This window comes from Asparagus officinalis, chromosome 8, assembly GCF_001876935.1.
Source record: "Asparagus officinalis chromosome 8, Aspof.V1, whole genome shotgun sequence".
Lineage (NCBI taxonomy): Eukaryota > Viridiplantae > Streptophyta > Magnoliopsida > Asparagales > Asparagaceae > Asparagus > Asparagus officinalis.
In genome coordinates this window covers 71,129,613-71,150,101 of record NC_033801.1, presented here as the reverse complement: position 1 = coordinate 71,150,101, position 20,489 = coordinate 71,129,613, and the positions used below count along the sequence as shown (strand labels likewise).

Sequence of the window (20,489 nt, the reverse complement as noted above, 5' to 3'; positions counted from 1 at the left end):
CCATGGTTGTTCCGAAAGAATGCTGGAGGTGTTCCTTTGTTACATAGGACGATCGAAGCGGCGTATACAAATCAGGATTATCATACAACTCTTTTATCACATCATCAAGAGACAGGGAGTACTCTAAATCGTTATTTATTTTATTATTGGCAAGTTGCCAGTTACAACTGCCCTTTGACGTTTGTTCATCGTCAAGGTTGATTACAAAGGGTACAATGTCGTTTAAAACATAACCTCCATTGTAATCAAATCCGGCTTCGGTATCAGCTTCTCCTCCGCTGTCCGTGCCTTGGGCCGATGATTTAGTATCGGATTCGTTACCATAAAGGAGAGAATCAGTGAAATAATTCTCATACCCTTTAAATGGTTGCTTATCCGCGACCACCGTTTTAACCCTATTAACAGTGTCGACATATTTCAAACACTGATGGAGAGTTGAGGGAATTATAACATTACTATGGATCCAAGGCCGACCCAGTAGTAAGTTATATGATGTCTCAGCATCAATCACATAACACGTGACTTCCGTCTTCAGATCGCCCATTTGGCACTTTATCCGGATCTTTCCCAAAGGCCTTGACCCGCTGGTGTTGAATCCGTAAATGACTGTGCCCGTAGACGCCAATTTACTGACTGGAATGCCAAGGCTATGCATAAGGCGAAGCGGCATAATACTCACAGCAGAACCCGGATCCACTTGGATTCGGTTGACTTTGCTGGAGCCGATGTACCCGATGAAGTATAGCGGTCGATCGTGGTTCGAATTCTTCGTCTGCATATCCTCTTTGGTGAAAGTAATGTAGGGAAGGTTTTTGGTCGCTATGTTGCACTGTTGACTCAGCGGTTCTGGCTGTTCAGGTACCGGCTTGATTTGACTCAGAAACACCTCTGAATTGGCCAAAGCTTCTTGCAAGGCCTCCCTGGTCTCCTTGGACAGCCGCAGCAATTCATACAGCGTTATCCGTGCTGGAATATTGGCTAGTTGAGCCATTATATCGAAGACTTGCTATTAGCTAGTTGAGCCATTATATCGAAGACTTGTGGAGTCTTCGAGCTTTCCGGTTTGTCTTTTCCAATCGGGCGACTGAAACGAGACTGCTTCGGATTCTGAATTTCCTGGGGATTCTTCTCTTTTGGTTTATTCACCGGCTATCGTCGAGCCTCTTCGCCCGGTGTAGGACTTGTAATCACCCCCATCTCCGTGAGAGTTTTGGCTGGTCCCCGTTTATTCACCCCCTGCTCACTAGGTGGTGGATAGTTGTAGTGATACTCATTTCCGCTTCGGGTGGCAAAAACTTCTTGTTCTTCTTCAGAGAGCGGAAAAGCTTGTATCCTTTCGTCATCTTCTCCTGGGATAGCAGAGACTCCGCAGCAAGACTTTCCTTTCCCTTTGGACTTCTTCTTGGATGACGACCCGGCCCATTGTTCATCTTCAATCAGGTTGGGGTGAACCCAGAGGATTTTGCCGTTTGGAGCTGTATGTGGCACAAGTCCTTTTTAGCGCTGTCCATGCGGGTCGTCGTTTACTGTCTTTATTCCCACTTTGGTGATGCGTTTTGGTTCAAACCACGCTGTGGGCACTGATCCGAAGCTGATTGAAACCGCGTTTGCTCCAACATTCTTGGACGGCTTCGGGGTTATGACGCCTACATCAATTAGCGCCTGGATCTTGTCCTTGAGGTGGTAGCATGACTTCGTAGGGTGATGGACCGCTCTGTGGTATGCACAATACCTCGGATCTGTCACTTCGTTAGCCCATTCTTGATCCACAATCGCTGGCAGCTGAATTTTGTTGTTCTCCAACAGGTATTTAAAGATGCCGGGAACTTCGTCATCTTTGAAGGAGTACACCTTGGGGAATCTTGGCTCTGAAGACTTCTGCTTCTGAGGCCTTTGTTACCATTGTGACTGCGATTGTTGTGGCGCTCGTTGCTGCTGCCGCTGTTGTTGTTGTTGCAATTGAAAGGTTTGATTAGCATCAACTGCATTAGCATGTGCCTTACCTTCTCCGCCTTCTTCCTTCTTAGGAATCGCTCGGCTTGCTCTCCTCGGACCTTCAGATCCTTCCATGTCTTGGAAGGTGCTGTCCCCATTGCTTCCAACACGTCTAGGGCGAGGTTGTTGTGGCAAGTCTGGAGGATGAATTCCTCGGTGATCAGGTCCCGACAGTTCATCGCCTTGTTCCAGAACCTTTTGACGAAGGTGTCGTGCACTCATTCTCCGTCTTTCTGGCTTCTCGTCCAGCAACGATCCGAATGGATATCTCTGTGTCGTCGTCTGAAAAAGGTTGGGCGAGGGAACATTGGTCTCATGTCGTCCCAGCTGTTCACACTACGCTGGCTTTGAGGTCGGCAATACCAATCGAGAGGCAGCTCGGCGCAAGAGTGCGCGACGAATGAACGCACCATCAGAGGCTCATTTGCCGGAGATTACTATCCAAGTGCGATTGAAAATAATCAAATGTTGAGTGGGGAACCCATGCCCATTAAATGGCGTGAAGAGTTGATTAAGTTGAACTTCGCCGGTAATGGGATTGATTCCCACTCTTGGGTATGGACAAGGAATCGGCCCAGTCTTTTCATGCTCCTTGAGGCGGAAATCAATATGTATTGATGTTTGGCTCTCGAGAATTTTTAATTTTAGATTTCATCTGTGTTTTCCACCAGCATTCTCGGTTACCACCCCACTGCATTGACCGGGAGGATTATTGGTATTACGAGCTTCATTCGTAATTCGCTGTCTTCCAGATTAACCGGGTTACGGACGACTTGGCTCGGCTTGGCTGGTTCGTCAATGCCTGTATTTTACTATCAAGCATTTCTCTCAATGTTTTGCATGGCCATCTGCATTTCGAACCTGAAGGTTTCCTGTTGCTTAGCTAAGGCGTCTTCCAGCATTTTGGCCACTTGCTCCGCACTTATCATAAGTGCCTCGCGGGGTTGTCCCTCGCTGGACACCGTATTATCTGATGCAACCGCGGAGCCAGCATCAGATTCTTCATCTTCTGATGGGAGTCTTGTCCGAACCCTACCATAGGTTGCTCGCTTGATGGTTCCGGACTGTAGACGGGTTCTAGGCCGGGATGCTTTCAGAATCGATTCGAGGTTATCTCGCGCCGATGTCCCTCTGCTGGTCATGTTGGTGGTGACCCTCGGAAATTCTCCCTCTTCAACCACCGTTCTTCTTCGTTGGAAACGCCTAGGCCTTGTCTTCGGCGTTTCGGTACTGAGCCTTTCGAAAACCGAAACTCGTTCGGGGACCGCCTTGATGCAACTGCATTCAGACAATACTGCCCGAATGAGTTTGGAATAGGGGCACTGAGTTTCCTGTTCTTGGGGACTCCTTTTCCTGGTTTTATTCGTACCCCCAGCACGATAGTACAACTCGTCTGCTTGACGATCGGAGTAACCTATCGTGTGTTGGCACGACTTCCCAGGTATAACATTATCGTCATCAGACGATAATGTTTCCTTCTGGGGGGGAACTACCTTCTTCGGGCTTTCAAAAGTCACGCGCCTCGAAACATGCCTTTTTGGGCGTGAGTTTTCGGCGGGCTCCTGGACTTCAATGCGCCAGTTGGGACCGAGGCGCTCCAAAACTGGCTTCTTCCTTTGGGACGATTCTGCATGATCTCCCGGAGAAGCTGCTGGAATTATCGGCGATATGGGTTATTTCGCCGGTGGTTGAATTTTGGTAGGAGGCTGCTTCGGCCTCAACACGCTTCTTCCTTTGGGACGATTCTGCATGATCTCCCGGAGAAGCTGCTGGAATTATCGGCGATATGGGTTATTTCGCCGGTGGTTGAATTTTGGTAGGAGGCTGCTTCGGCCTCAACACTTGGCGGGTTAGTGGAGGCTTCTTGGCCATTCTTCCTTTCTTCAATTCCTCGGCCTTCTGCACGAGGATTCTCGCTTGTGCAAGCAATGCGCGGCGTTTGTGAATCCGCTCTTCGAGTGTCGAACGGTTCCGTTTGACTCGGATCCATTCGTTCGTCGGCGGCTTGGAGGAACCGCCATTCTTCAGTTGTTGAGGCTGTTTGCCTCTCCTATTCGTCAAATCCGCGTTGTAGCGGACTCCGTCCGTGGACTCCATCGCCTTAGCGAATTGCCGCGCAAGGCGTTGACGTCGCCTCTGGCGGGCTCTCTTTGAGAGAGTCACAACGCCCTCAACAGTAGAAGCGTTGACAAGAATAGGTTTGACCTCGTTGGATGGAGGAATCTCACCCGATGCGACTTTGGCATCAAACGGGGCGAGATCTTCGTTGGTATTTTCGACGTCTTCAAACCAACGAGCCTTTCTCCTGGAGGAGAACTTCTTGGACTTGCGGGGGGAGGTAGATCCGGACGAGGACGAAAGGTACTCCTCGAACTTGGCCTGGTCGAATTCATACTCGACCTCCTCCTCGACCGGGATTGAGATCCGCGGCTGCGACGTTACGATCTCGGCAGCGAGATCGTAATCTCCCACTGTGGTCGCCAGATTATTCGCGGTGAAAATCGTAGCTTTCTTCATCATTGATTCCATTGCAAATTCTTGTAATAGTTTATCGATTACAAAGATCCGGTCTTTTTTTAATCCGGTTACAATGAAAATCAAAAAAACAAAAATCAAATAAAAAAGAAATAAATAAAAATTACAACTTTCTCCTTATTTGTCGAACGAATCGCAAGATCCTGTTTTGCGGTCTCTTGCTTGAGTGAGTTCTTTGCCGACGCCGGGGTTAATCCGTGGACCACCGCGCGATCTAGATCCGGTCGGATCTACACGATTTGACGGGTATTATTCCGCAAAGGAAATAATAGCCGGGGAGGATTAGTTCACCAAGGAAATAATCGTCCAAATCTCGGGATCAAAGGCCAAGCTTTGATCCGGAGTGTAGTTTCGTGTAGATCTCAGATCTGAACTGTACCTCTCTCGAACTCCTACCTTTTGTGACGTGGACGCTCGTCGAGAATCAGATCTGAATCTTCAAGTCCTCAAGTCTTCAAAACTCCGAGCTCGCTCTCCAATTCGGCCGAGTTTCGGCTCTCAGAGTTCCAACCCTTTTAAATGAACAAAGGGGAGCCTATTTATAGGCTCTCTGAACTGTGCCCGCGCACAGATTCGGGTCGGCCACCCATGGGTGGCTCGGCTTTGGCCGAGCCCCCCTTGGGTTTTGTCATTTTGTCGTTTGTTCCGTGATTCCCGTTGTACGGTTGATTTGGACTCTGATCTGTTGATCTGATTTGGCAGTGAATCTGATTCCTGTTTTGGCAGTAAATTCACTTCTGGGTTCGAATCTGAAACCGATCTTGATTCGATCGTGATTTGTCCGAGTCCGCTCTTGTTTGAATGACTCGTTGATTTCCCGAACTGTTGGCTTGATTCCACGCTCGAATGGATGTATTCTGTTGCTTGCGTGCGGTTCGTCAACCTCGTCGCCTCGTTGGTTCGTCGGTTTGTGCCGAGCTATGCTAAGGGACCTATAAGCAATTTTATATGCCTACAACAGCGGTGACCTTACTATATGAAAGAGTTGTCTTCCCATTAATAAAAGTAAGGACAAACGTCTTATATTCCTCGTCGGGCAAGGAACTCAACAATAGCAACGCCTTGTCCTCATCTTCAACAATGACATCTACATTCGTCAAATTTGTAAGAAGCTTCGTGTAGTGGTTCATGTGATCACTAATGGATGTCCCCTTCTTCAATTGGAAGCGATAAAGCCTCCTCTTCAAATGCAAGCGGTTTTTAACGCTCTTCGTCAAGTACTTGCTCTCTAGGACCTCCCAAATCTTCTTCGCAGAAGTCTCATTCATCACATCATATTTTAGATCTTAGGTGAGACAAGACCTAATCACACCACACGCTGTCCGATTCATCTTTTTCCAAACCTTCTTATCAATGTCGTCCGGTTTCCCGTCCAACTCCAACGTATCTTTCAAATTCAATGCATTGAGCGCATCCAAGACTTCGCATCGCCAAAGTCCAAAATTGTTAGTGCCATTGAACTTCTCCATGTCAATCTTCATCAAGTGGATACTCAAACTTTGGACAGTCTTCATAACTAAAGAACTACCCTCAACTCCCTCTTTCTCGGCCATAATTCTCAACACACCAATAACCAATGTGGAAACAAACGAAGAATAGATCCAAAACTGAGAAAAGAAAGAAGCTTTACCAAAAAGATCCCACCTTTCTCACCAACTGAAACCCTAGACGAGCATCCCAAATCGATCTACTCCTCCAAATAGCCCAAGCGTAGCCCGAGCTCTGATACCAAATTGTTGTGCCACGATCTACTCCTCCAAATAGCCCAAGCGTAGCCCGAGCTCTGATACCAAATTGTTGTGCCAAAAGCTGTATTGAGGAACCAAACCAAACGCCAATCCAAGAGAGCCAAATGAACTAAATATCAATGCACAAACAAAACACCAATTTTAACGTGGTTTGGCAAGTTTCCTACGTCCATGGGGCAAGAAGGGGATGTGGTTTTCACTAATAGAGAAGAAGAGTACAAATTAAGATTACAAATCACTCGAAGGAACAAACTAATCTCACTAACAAAACTCTTAATCTCTCCAAACAAAACCCTAACCAAAAGCTAAAAAAACCTCTTTTTGTGCTCCAAATATCCCCCAATCCATGCTTAATCAAAGCCCAATCAAAGCCTAAACAAAGCCAAAGAAACCCTAAAAAACATGTCTCTATTTATAACAAAACACAATCCCAAACTGATTGAGATTCTAAAAACGAGTCCGCCACACCCTGGTGTGGTACACACCACACACATGACAAACATGACAGATTCTGCCACACCAGGGTGTGGCAGACACCACATCCATGGCAGACAGGGCAGATTCTGCCACACCCATGGCAGACACCACACCAGGGTGTGGTGGAGCCTGTTTTGCTTATTCTTCGTGTTTTTCTCAATTCATTCCTCAATTCCTTCGCCGTTTTCACATTATTTACAGCTAAACAATCTTAACTCTCTCATCCCATTAATTTCGTTTACTATAATGCTATTGTAATTAATTAGCCTCCAATATTCAAGAACTAGTTCACATAAAAATTTGTAAAACGTCTTATAGTCATAATCCTAGGTTTTTAACTAAAAGTAAATAGCTACGTTTTATTATCTTTTTGATGGATTAAACCTGGAAAAACTATTTGAATATATAGTAGGCTATGCTTATTCACTTCCTTTTCTTTTTGAAGGTAAAAGTTGAAGCAATGTTTGTTCAAATATAATTTAACCATAGAGAAAACTAATCAAGGGGATAAAAAAGGAACACAAGGGTGTTTTAGTAAAATATAGAGAGAGGGCTAAGACACCTCATCATACAAAATATTGGGGCATGTTTATAGTTTTTAAAGGATGAAGTGTCTATATATGGAAATTCATAGTCCTCAGCGGAGGAGGCCGCAAGGTAAAAAAGATGATGGTAATAGCCACAGGTTGGTTGCCAACCTCTCTCTCTCGACTCTTATATCACACATCAAGCAATGTGTCCGACCCTCAAAGCATTAGCCTCTCCTATTGTCCAAAGTCTTTCACTTATAAAATAAGTTTATCTTTCACTTATAAAATATGTTTAAGGCATTACGGGGTCAAGCCTTCCCCCTCTACCACTCTCTCTCTCTCTCTCTCTCTCTCTCTCTCTCTCTCTCTCTCAGCATTTCAAGGTCAAGCATTAGCTTCCTTCTCTTCTTTGAAATTTTTTTTGTTAGGACACCATCCCACTTACCCATTAACACAAAACCTTATGATCCTTTCTTTACTTACGTTGATTGTCTCCTTAAATAATTTTAGTCCTGCATCTTTATGCTGGTTAATGGCTTTAGGCAATCCTATTGATGTCCGTCTAAGAATCATTTTCATGGAGGTTAATGAGCATACTAATCTTCATCTGAAGGCCTTTGTATCTTGACTGTTAAAGAGTAATGAGCATACTAATCTTCATCTGAAGGCCTTTGTATCTTGACTGTTAAAGAGTATCTCGTATCCATTCAATGTAAGTGTACGTAGATTTGCCTACAAAAACATCCATTTATTCCAACGTTGGAAAAGCAGTCAGATGAATTGGTCGCTCAATGTGCAGAGACCCATGACTAAATTAAGGATTGATATTTTTGAGCTAATTTGGGTACAATAGATTGACTTACTCCCTCTCCAAGTAAGTGGTTCTGCATTCTAACATTGGCTGACTAGAACTTTATGTTGAGTGTAAAGATATAATCCTTATTCTTCATTAACAACTTTGAACATATGGCATAATTAAGGAAAGAGGCATAAAGATGTATTTAAATAAATATGACATAATGAAAGAGGCTTAAACACTAGTTGAAAATCGTTTATCCTAGACGGAATATTCTAGACGGAAAATTTTCCGTCTAGTTTGCTATTAAACTAGACAAAAAATTTCTGTCTAGAATATTCCATCTAGGATAAAACATCCTAGACGAAAATTTCCTCATCACCTTCACCATCCGCCACCAGCTCCTCCCCGCTCAACCCTCCTCCACCGCTCCTCTTCCACGACCAACACCACCACCGCCTCGCTCACCCTCCAACACCTAACCAGCCGCCTCTCCTCATCTCCTAGACGGCAAAAATTTCCGTTTAGTATGGGTATCCTAGACAGAAATTCCGTCTAGAATATCCAAAACATCCTAGATGGAATTTCCATCTAGGATGCCCATCCTAGATGAAAATTCTGTCTAGGATTTTTCGTCTAGGATTATCCTAGACGGCTTTAAATTCCGTCTAGAATAATCTGTCTGGGATATATTCTAGACGGAATTTCCGTATAGGATATATTCTAGACGGAATTTCCGTCTAGAATACTACATCTTAGACGGAAACTTCCTAGACGCATATCCTAGACGGAATTCTGTCTAGGATACACATCCTAGACGGAATTCTGATTTTCCTAGACGGAATTTTCCGTCTAGGATGTCTTATTTTTTACTCGTGAAATATGTATTTAAACAATCTAAGCTCAAATCCCATCAGACATGCAATTTAACTGGATACAAAAAGGAGGTACTAATGCAAATTATTACAATATATATTTTGGCTGGGTGCTTTTCGGTGAAAAGCGATTAATGATTTCTACGCATCCATCAATTAGGTAATTACATGTAATTGAAGCAATCAGGGAGAATCAGACAGTACAAGGTACATAAATTTGAAAGTAAACTTTTGTAATATTTATTGGTAGATATAGAGAGATGTGTTAGTCTAGAGTGTAGATCCAAAGTTGAAGCCAAGCTGGAATCAAAACGAGGAAGAAAAACAGCCAGACAGATCTACGGTCAACCGTGAGCCTGTGGCGGTCAACCGCGAACGTGCACAGGAGCTCAGGAGGAGCTGGATCCGAAGGCGGTCGACCGTGACGGTCGACCGCGCCAAATCGATTAAGTCACTGTCATTTGATACGGTCGACCACGACTGGTATGCGTTCGACCGCGATACCTGCGCGGTCGACCGTCACGGTCGACCGTGACGCAGTCAGCCTATTTCCTAAACAGTTTTGGATTCTGTTTCTTTCAGGACTCTGTACATATACACAAACATTTTAGGGTTTAAAAAGAACACGAAAAAGAGAGCTTTTTTACTGTAGAAAAAGAGAATCTCAGAGAGATAAAACCCTAGTTTGAGAGCTTGTATTTCTTAACTTCAATCAATAAAGGAATCGTGTGGTGTGGTTCCGAGGACGTTGGCACATTGCCGAATCTCGTTAAATCTGTGTGTTCGTCTCCTTTATTATTCCTGCAAGTTTTGATCTTTATTTGAGGTGAATTTTTTTTCCTACTTTCCTATTTTCAACATAAGGTCCGGTAGGACAAGGATTCGATTTGATTGTTTCGGATTACCCAACAAGATGTTGATAGACATGGATCTTTCCCAAATCTGATTCCTTGTCTGCAGATATCAAATGCGGAAACAGTGGAGAAGCCGGTTTCTGCTCGCAGATATCAAAGTATTCGCTGAAAACTGAATTTTTTGCTACAAAAGTAAGATTAGCTTTGTATAAGTTGGTCCTTTACTCATATTTCCTAGTGAGTAATTTTTTTTCTCTTCTTCATTTTCTTAAGTGATTTCTGAAGAATTATTACCATAGCTTGTGTTCCGAAAGAGGTTCTGGAAGAAGAATTGAACAAGATCGATATTACAAATTTGAGAGGACAGCTACCTGGGATGGTGACTTACAGTCATCAGCATGTGATGTTGACCGCTCTAGCAAGAAGCATGGCAGATGTTACAGTATTAAGGTAGAGGCAAAAAGAATCACAAAGCAAATTAAAGGGTATGTCAAATTTAGCTGATGAGGCACTTTAACATAAATTGATTCATATATAATCTCATATATATGTCAAGCTAGCCATATATCCAGGGGCGGAGCTACGACCTTTTGAATGGTGGTTCAAAATATAGGGGAAAAACAAAGCATAGATATAAATAGAGAGAGGATTAGGTTTGGAAAATATATATGGTCTGCCTGGTTTCGAACCAGGGTCCTCAGGCTACATAAACATTTATCCATTCTATATTTATCCGCTGGACTAAAGGCTCCTTTTGGTTTTACATCTGATATATATGGTATATAAAGTAGTTTTTAAAATATGAGGTGGTTCAAGTGAACCACTTTGAACAGGCATGGCTCCGCCACTGCATATATCACACAACGTATATATGCATCAAACCGGTGTAAACATCTCCTTGAAAAGTATATACGTGAGAACTTTTACCTTTAATATACTCCAATGATTAAAACTCAACTAAGAATCTGCTCTCTCACAAATTAATTATTTTAATTATGAGATCCGTAGACATATTTTAATTCAAGCCAAAGGCTACTATATAAGATTCAACATGAAAAATGGTACTCTTGCCTCATGAAAGCATGATTATAATGATTCCTTAGAGCTTCTCCAACCGCGGACTGCATTTTGTAGTCTCCACTTTGGCATATTCCTTAGAATATGCCAAAATAGAGTTATGTAACTCTAACCACACTCCTGTATTTCCAACTCTATTTGAATTTTTCTCAATTTAACAATTCTTTTACTTATTTTAGAAATATATAAAAATAATAATATATAATGTAATTTATATTTAAATAAAATTAATTATCTTTAATGAATGGATAATAAGAAATAAATAATTGTCTTTAAATTATAATACATTTTTATTTTTAATTTACATTTTTAATTACTTGGTTCTTGAAATTTTATATTTCAATTAATATTATTTAATATTAGTCTCATTTTGAATATATAAAAATAATAAAAAATAAAAGTTATATAATATAAATAATATTAATAATATTATTATTAAATGTATTAATATAAAATAGGAATTCCGATTAAAATAAACAGACATTGATATTACTAAATCCACGACTATTACATAGAAAACAAAAGCATGAATTAAAAATTACATGACAAATAGGAAAAACATAATACATGAAAAATACTAAAAGTCTGGAAAGTCAACTCCTCCGTATCCACCTCCTCTATTACTTATGTTGATTTTAAATTACTAGTTACTAATTAAGAAGGATATGGAAGTAATTCCTAATTGTTTATAAACCATTAAAAGGGCAAAGTGGGGATTTATAAATATTTTGCAGCCAGCTGCAAATTTTGGAATGAGACTGCATATTTACATCCTCATTCCCTCCGGCTGCAAAATGCAGTCGGAGATGGAGGACGGTTGGAGCTCCATGGGGCTGCAAAATCCAGTTTTGCAGCCCCGTTGGAGCAGCTCTTAAGGAGGGAAAATAAAGAGAAGAAAAAGGAAAGAAAAGAAAGGAATTAAATCATGATAAGAGTGATATTGTATAACAACATCTTCTCATGAAAAAAAGTTTATGTAAATCAACAAATTTATAGCTGCAAAGATTATACACGTGTACAGTAAATATCTATACATCTATACAACTTATAGTAGAGAATATCCATGTAAAAACTTTTCATTTCCCTTTTTACCCTCTTAATTTTTTATCTCTCAAAATTATACCATTATTTATAAAACTAATGATCCATAACCTCTCATTAACTACACGCTGTTTGGATCAAAAGTCGATGTTTTTATTGTTTTGAATCTATTACAACTTTAGTCGTTACAATAAACTCAAATAAACGAGAAAAGTAGATCTTTTTATAAGATCGACTTACACAATGAAAATGCAAAATAGTACAACTCTTGTCAAACAGCGCAACAGACGTTTATCACCCGCTGCTTACGTGGGAACTTCGTCTGTGCTGTGGACGTTAATATCCGTGAACCGTCGCGGATCAAATCCGATTGACAGATTAAGTTGATCAAAACTCTTACTTCACGAAGGAAGTAATCACAACAGCGGTAATCTCAACCAAGCGAGATCACGTCTTTTCTCAAAATTTAAGACCAAGCTTAAATCCGGAGGAATAGGGGACGGGTCTCAGATCTCTCGAACTCCACTCTTTATGCACATGAATTCACCAAGATCTGCTAACCCTCGCTGTAAATTCGTGGCACCGCTCTCCACTTCGGCAGCGTTTCGCCCTCTTGATCTCCAGCCCCCATGAAATGAACCCCGAGCTTGTATTTATAGGCTTCGGTTGGGGAGTTTTTGGATAAAAAATGATAGATTCAGCCCTATCTTCAGTTAATAACCGTGTAACCACATTTGTGGATGATATCCAATCAGTTAGGACACTCAGAAATGAACAAATTCTGAGAAAACCCGTCAAAATCGAAAAGAATGCACTTTCGGATCGAAACTGGCCGAACCGTCGTTTGGTGGCTCGGCCTTGCCGGGCCACCAAATGGTGGCTCGGCCCATGGCCGAGCCACTAGCCCGGTCGAGTCGTTTTGATGGCGACTCGGCTGAGAGGCTTTCTCGGTTTTTCGGGTTCTAACTTGTTCCGTCTTTATGCGTATTTCGTCGTTTCGTTGACTTGTACGCGTTTTTGGTGGCCGATGAGCGTGTGGCATTTGGTGGTGGCCGTGAGCACGCGGGCCACTTGGAGCTAGCTGACGAGTATACGGCCACTTGGAGGTGCCGGTGAGTGTACAGGTCACTTGGTTTGCCGATTGGTGGTCGATGAGCGTGCGAGCCATTGTGTGTGGCCGATGAGCACGCCGGGCTACTTGGAGCTGGCTGACGAGTGCACAGGTCACTTGGAGGTAGCTGGTGAGTGCACGGGCCAGTCGCTTGTGCCGATTTGTGCCGATGAGCGTGCGGCTACTTGGTGGTGGCGTGAGCATGCGGACCACTGGAGCTGGCTGCGAGTGCACGTACCACTGCGAGAGTGGCCGGTGAGTGCCGGGCCAGTCGGTTCACCGATTTGGTGCGCATGAGCGTGCGGGGCCACTTATGGTCAGTGAGCACGCGGGCCACTTAGAGCTGGCTGACGAGTGCACGGGCCACTTGGAGGTGGCCGGTGAGTGCACGGCTAATCGGTTCGCCGATTTGGTGCTGATGAGCGTGCGGGCTACTTGGTGGTGGCCGATAAGCACGCGGACCACTTGGAGGCTGGTCAGGTGAGGCGCACGGGCTACTCGGAGCTGGCTGGTGAGCGCGCTGGCCACTTGGAGCTGGCCGGTGAGTGCACGGGCCACATGGAGCTGGTCGTTGAGCGCGTGGGCCACTTGGAACTGGCCGATGAGCGCGCGGGCAACTTGGAGCTGGCAAGTGAGTGCGTGGGCTACTTGGAGCTGCACAAGCCACTTGGAGCTGGCCGGTGAGCACGCAAACCACTTGGTTTGCCATTTTGGTGGCCGATAAGCATGCGGGCCACTTGGTTGTGGTCGGTGAGCGCACGGGCCACCTGACGTTGGCCGTTCTGGTGGTTCGTCGCCACATCATCAACGTTTCACTGAATCGCTTCATGCGCTTGTCGGTGTCAGATGATCATCTTTAACTCGAACAGTCCCCTTCGACTTGAATAATGGCGTTCATTGCCTTCTCTTTTGTCTCGAGCTGTGTGCGAACACCTATAGGCATTTTGAGATGCCTACACGCGCCTTTTCATTTTCTCAAATTATTTGGTCATTCATTAGAATATATTAATAATTTATAATGATAACAAAATTCGTAAATATATGTTAATTTATTATAAATAATTATTAATTATATAAAATATAAAAGTCATTCATTTAATAAAATAGTGCATATAATTATAATTATTAATAATAGTATAAATAAGAGTTGCTTCTTTATGTTGTAAAGAATATTACCTTGTTCGTTAATTAATATCATTTTAGTAATAAAAAATTAGACTTTATAAATTAAAAATATTTTAATTTTAGAAAATTAATTTATATAAAAATATTAAGATCCATGTAATTTATGAGACATATACTTTTCTCTTCTTTTTCCTAAAATATTTGGTCACTCGCTAAAACATATTAATAATTTATAATGATAATAAAGTTAATAAATATATTATAATTCATTATAAAAGAATTATTAATTATAATGAAATAGTAAAATTATTTATTTAATAAAATATTGTACTTAATTATAGTTATTAATAATAGCATAAATAGGGGTTGATTCTTTATATTGTAAGGAATACCACCCTTTTCGATATTATAATATCATCTTAGTAATAAAAATTGGACATTATGAATTAAAAATACTTTTATATTATAATATCATCTTAGTAATAAAAATTGGACATTATGAATTAAAAATACTTTTATTTAGAAAAGTTACTTTATATAAAAATATTGGATTTTTGAATTGGACATTATGAATTAAAAATACTTTTATTTAGAAAAGTTACTTTATATAAAAATATTGGATTTTTAAAATGTATGAGTCATTCACTTTTTGTTGGAAAGTAAATGTCTCATAAATTTCAAGGATCCATTATTTTTATATAAAGTACTTTTCCTAAATAATAGTATTTTTAATTTATGCCATTCAATTTTTATTACTAAGATGATATTAATTATCGAGTAATGTAATATTCTTTACAACATAAAGTCATATAATATTAAAAACTACTGTCATTATTTAATAAATATTGTAATAAAATATGTCCATAACATAATTATTTAATAATATAAATGGTTTAATTATATCAATAGTGTTAATTAAATTAATGATTACATTATTATTTAATAATTATACTCCTAAATAAATTATTTAATAATATAATAATAAGGTAATTAAATAACTATTAAATGTGTGTTAATAATATTATAAGTATTAATTATAGTATAACTTAAATTTTTTTAATCACAGTGCAATTAAATAACTTTGTAAAATGTTTAAATATAATTTATTAAATAGTATAATATTAAATACAACAACATGTCCATGTGCAATGCACGTGCATTAGACTAGTATGCTAAAATGGGCAACTCCTCTAGCCTCAAATATTAGGGGCTGTTTGGATGTTGAGGAGGCCTTGGGTATTTCTGACATCTTGTCAGCTTTCCACCCAAATCGCACCAAATTTTTTTGAATTGGGTGGAAAGCTGCAAATGTCAGTGAGTGGCTGCTGGGAACAACACTGGAAAATTTCTGACATCTTGTCAGCTTTCATCTCGTTTCCCACTCAAAATATTTGAACCAAACAGCCCCTTAAGGAGGCTCTGCGCACCTAAACTTTTCACTGTACGTCAATTTAAATCAAAGAACCAATTAATTGCTTATGCATTAACCATTTGCACATATTTTCTCACTTTTCCTGATAAACTGGAGATGATTCACTAACAACAGTTCCAACAGTAATCGTAAGGGAAGCAAAGGTACATAGATTCGGGAATTTTTTTATATCCTCCACTCAGTTGGTGGAGGACAATTCTTCACATAACAAGCATCATTTTCCCCGCTTAGGATTAAGATCTTAACATACTAGTTTGTAGTTTGAGTACTGTTCTGATGAAAAAATATTAACAAATAGGTTATTACAAAAGTTCGTACGTAGTGTCAATATATCAATCAACTTGTGCAAGCAACACAACATTTAAGTTCAATTATACATATACATAACACAAGTACAGCTCAAACTATAACATCTGTTTTTATTTATTTATTTATGCATACAGAAAAACACATAAGCATGACACAAATTAAGTTGCTATAATTTTTCCAAGAAACTAGGCTAAGCGATAGACTTCCAACCCTAAAACCTCTTAAAAAATTTCAAGTCCATTTAGGCACACCCTAACCCTATAGGGAAGGCACTGGCCCATCTGTGAATCCATGAAATTAAAAGACGTTTTAAATTTCAATTAGAGCAAGATTAGGAGTTTAGCAAAAGGAACCCTCTCTGCTTCCCTAAAAACCCTCTAATAATTGAGAAGTTATGCGAACATTACTAAGGAGCCAAAAGGAAATTTATATACTCACTCATGCCTTGATCTCAACTCTTGAGCACTTGATAGAGCCCATTTTGATGTCAATCTCAATCATATTATCCTCTTCATTGATTTCTGACAGTAAGTCTAACAATCCATGCTTCTTGAACAATAATTCTGGCGAGAACTCAGGCAAGAACTCCGGAAATAATCCTCCCTTTGATTCTTGATGAAATACAGCATTTGGCTCGTCTTCAAGCGCAATCTCAATGAGGCTCTCGTCATCTGATATCGAATCTTCAGAACTCTCCATCTCGGATGATACATCGTCACCAGGAACTGAACAATGCGAGTTTTGGTCACGGCTCAAGTTCTCTAGATTTTCATTAGAGATTGAACAATTATCCTTCTCAATGGATGGGCATTCGCCATTGAGGACTATTTCGTCCGTCTTAAGCTCACTGATTTCTTCTTTAACTGTGTCGGCCTCTTCACTAATCTCTTCCACTTCTTCTATTGAATGTCTTAGGCCAAAGTTCTGCTCCTCCATAAAATTGGCCTCAATAAACTTCTTGATCTTTGAGAAGATAAAATGAAAAGAAATCGGTAGAACCAAAACTAACAAAGTTGAAGAGAATGAGCAAATACAATAACCAAAAAATCTTAACAGAAGAAGGGCAGCAATGAGAGAAAATGAAAAAGCTAGTAGTTGGTGTTCGAGGGAGAAAGAGGGAGGGAAACTCATTTTGTACATAATTTAGTATTTCCTTAAATCAAACAGTGGGGGGAAAAATAGAAGCAATCAACTCTCAAGTAATCTTTCTTCTTCCTCTTCTATATTTGATCAGTAAATTATGCTCTAATCACCTGCAAAGAAGAGCAAAGAGAAAGAAGAAGCACTCTTTATCTTCGCTTGAAAAGAATGAGTGGAAGAAGTGAAAGATGTGAAAGTAAGTTAACTTATTATAGTCAGTTAAAGTTTTCTACTGCACTTAATTACTGTTTTTTATTCATTTTCTATTCTCTTCACACTATCCTAAGTATATTTAAAGATTATTTATCTATCTTATTTTCTCTTCCTTTTTTGCACCATCCAATAGGTGGTCCTTCCTCTGTTACTGATTCTTTTGGAGGAATCGAACCCTACATAGTCTTCTACTGTATAGGGTTTGAGCTCCAATGGCTTGGAGATTGAAGAGGCCATGTGCTGGCCTTTCATTTTGACACGAGCAAAAGGACCACCATAACAAAAAGTCGAGATACTTATTTACTAATATTTTGAAATTCCTTTTGTAATTCCTAGGTGAACAAGTAGATAGAAATCTATCTTTTCAGGGTGTGCTCTTCAAATCAAGGAAACCCATCATCCAAAATCAATTTTTTTTTTCTTTTCTTTCCTCAGTAACACCTATCATTTTACTGTAAAATTGCATCTTTGTTTCACTTGGAAGCTTCATTACACGCTGGAAAACAGCAGACAGCACAAAACAATTAAAAGTCAATAAAAAAAATTACCACTCACAAGCTTTGCTTCAAGTCTTCAGAATCCCTCAAGCTTCAGTTTTCAAGCACTGCTCTGCGCTCTGAAAATTTTGGCTCTGCAACTGATTTTAATATCAACCCACCGGCACAGCACAATTAAATTCCTGCGATTTTATTATTACTGTTGTCAGATAGTGGGGAACACAAAAGTTTTGAACAGAATTTCTATATTCATCTCATACAAACTTAACAATTAATTAGAATTGGTGACAGACAAATAAATAAGCTGAGAATCATCAAATGGGTTAATTATGGTCATGTTTGTAGGCTTTTGTCTCTTGTTTGTGCCACTAATGATGGGTTTAGAGAAATCTCGATTAATTGATACTCTGCCATGATAGCTGCTAGTTGATTGAATGTCCACAAAGTCTTTGGGTTTTTGAGGTCTAAAGCTTCATCATTTCTTTTGTGTTTGTATATTATCTAGTTCTCAGTGTGGTTCTTCAATAATGACAAGATATCCTCACTCTTTAAGAAATGCTCTTAATCAACTTTTGGTCCTGGTTTAGAGAATATTATGTCAGTTAAGAGTCTCAAGAGGAATCATGATATGCTTCTGCTGACGTGATCCTAGCAATCTGGTGTTGTTATGAAGTTATTTGGAGGGATTTTGACAAGAAATAGAAGGTAAACTGGCTAAATCAGTAATCATAATCACACCACACAAGATGTTCAACACAGAACAAACATGTTACGTTTTTTAGCCAGAAATTATCGCAGATCGCCGGTCGAACCTATCAATTTTATTTATTAATGGTAGGAATAGCCATTAAAAGGTTTAAAAAAATGTAGGGAGTCCCCATAACGTTTAAACATGTATAAAACAATATGTCATATATAAAAGTAGGGTCTTAAATTAATATAACTGACAACCAAATTTAGCTGAAATTACAGAGTTCAGCAAGTGAAGAAGAACGGTCCTGCGTGCGTCAAGGGCGAGGAAGCTCGCCTGCGGGAGGAGGAGAAGCTCGCCTGAAGCGAAGGGGCTCGCTTGCGGGCTAGTGTGGAGCTCGCCTGCGGGCGAGGTGGTTCAAGGCGTGGAGCTCGCCTGCGGGCGAGGCGGTTCGAGCTCGCTTGTGTGATCATGAGCTTGCCTGCTCGTGATTGTTGGCCTTCTTGTTTTGATGATGTTTAACAAACAATTTACCACTAATATTGTTTGTCTAGTATTACAAACAATTTACCACTAATATTGTTTGTCTAGTATTTGTATTTTCTTATTTATTATAGACAAACAACGAGTTGGAGGATGGATGGAATAGAGCTTTAACGATCATATCCAATGGAGGTTGGCGGAATTGTGGAGTGAAGCATCGTACAATTCAAGTCCAAGATCCAAGTTTAGCTTCATTGTGTTAAGTACGTTAAGCTCAATATCTTATACACACACATTTATTGGTTTCTTCGTATATATATATATAGTTATATATATATATATACATAAGTTTTTGGTTTCTATGTATATATATAGTTATATATATACATACATAGTTTTGAGTTTTCATGTTTATAAATATGAAATCACATGTTTCATATTTACTATTGTGTTTTGGTATTTATTGCATAGAATATGCAATTTTGTGAAAATATTGTATTCTTAGTTTATAGACTTCAATATCAGTTTATACATGTTTTACTAAGTCTATAAAAACATTTCACAAAGTTTCAAAAGTTGGTTTATGTCAAAACATCAAAATTCAAGTATCTCATATTTTCATGTTTTGGACTAGTTTGTAAAATGATGATATTTTTTATTTGGGAAGTCCTTTTTCGTAACCAGTCATTGTAGCATGTTTATTATCATGTCTACAATCATTCCCCAAAGTTTTACATTTTTCTGAATTTATTTGATATTTTTAAACAGTGTTTTAAAATCAGCTTTGTTTTTCTGGGATGTCAGTTTTCGGTCGACCGGTACGGTCGACCGGTCAATTGACCATTCGTCAGTATTTTTCCAGAGAGTCGTCGGTCGACCGGTCCGGTCGACCGAGAGCTCAAATCGGTCGACCGACAGAATTTCCGGTCGACCGACGTTAGTCCAGAAAGTTTTCTTCGTGTTTTTGCTCTCATCGGTCGACCGACGGAATTTTCGGTCGACCGACAATATAGCCGTTGCTTTTTAACGGCTCTTTCTCTGAGCTGTTTGCTGGGGTTTTTGGTCATTTCGTTTTGGGGTTTTTGGCTGAGCTTTGAGTGGGTATATATACCCCATTGCTGATGTCTTTTCAAACCAACCAAGAGAGTTTTAAAACTAGTTTAAGAAAGTTTTAATCAAGGGTTTAAGTTTGTTTTTAGTGTTTGTTTAAAAAGCTTTTAAGCATTTACAAGAGTTTGATTTGTGGAGCAAATTTCACAAGAGCAAGTGGAGATCATCCTTGGTGTTTGAGCATTCATTCTTCTCTCTCTCTCTTGTCATCTATAGAGAAGTTTCCTTAAACTCAATTCTAGCATTTTATAAGTTTGTTCTTAATTTAATAAGCTAGATTTCATATTGAGTTTATATTGTTTTATCTCTTTGATCACACACAACCTATTGAGCTTATTGTATTTACATTCATAGTATAATTTGGGGTTGTGGGTTTGTGACTAAGAGTTGTGCTTAATTGAGTTCTCACCTTGTAGAGTTGTGCCTAATTGAGTTCTCACCTTATTTAGA

General features: G+C 39.9%; 1 protein-coding gene across 2 annotated transcripts; it reads right to left on the bottom strand.

The window, feature by feature from the left end:
• LOC109822933 lies at window positions 15,990–18,000 on the bottom strand. 2 transcript variants are annotated; one of them, XM_020389210.1, is made up of 2 exons: window positions 17,807–18,000; window positions 15,990–17,158 (listed from the first exon to the last, which is right to left on the bottom strand). In XM_020389210.1, the coding sequence occupies exon 2, from the start codon at window positions 17,043–17,045 to the stop codon at window positions 16,344–16,346; it is 702 nt and encodes a 233-aa protein (XP_020244799.1). In that variant the 5' UTR covers window positions 17,046–17,158; window positions 17,807–18,000; the 3' UTR covers window positions 15,990–16,343. The 2 variants fall into 2 exon arrangements, with proteins under 2 accessions (XP_020244799.1, XP_020244800.1); XM_020389211.1 differs by having other exon boundaries at window positions 17,814–18,000.

Bases quoted from the DNA above. Each gene is read 5' to 3' on its own strand.
- LOC109822933 (XM_020389210.1), bottom strand. From the start codon at position 17,045: ATGTACAAAATGAGTTTCCCTCCCTCTTTCTCCCTCGAACACCAACTA.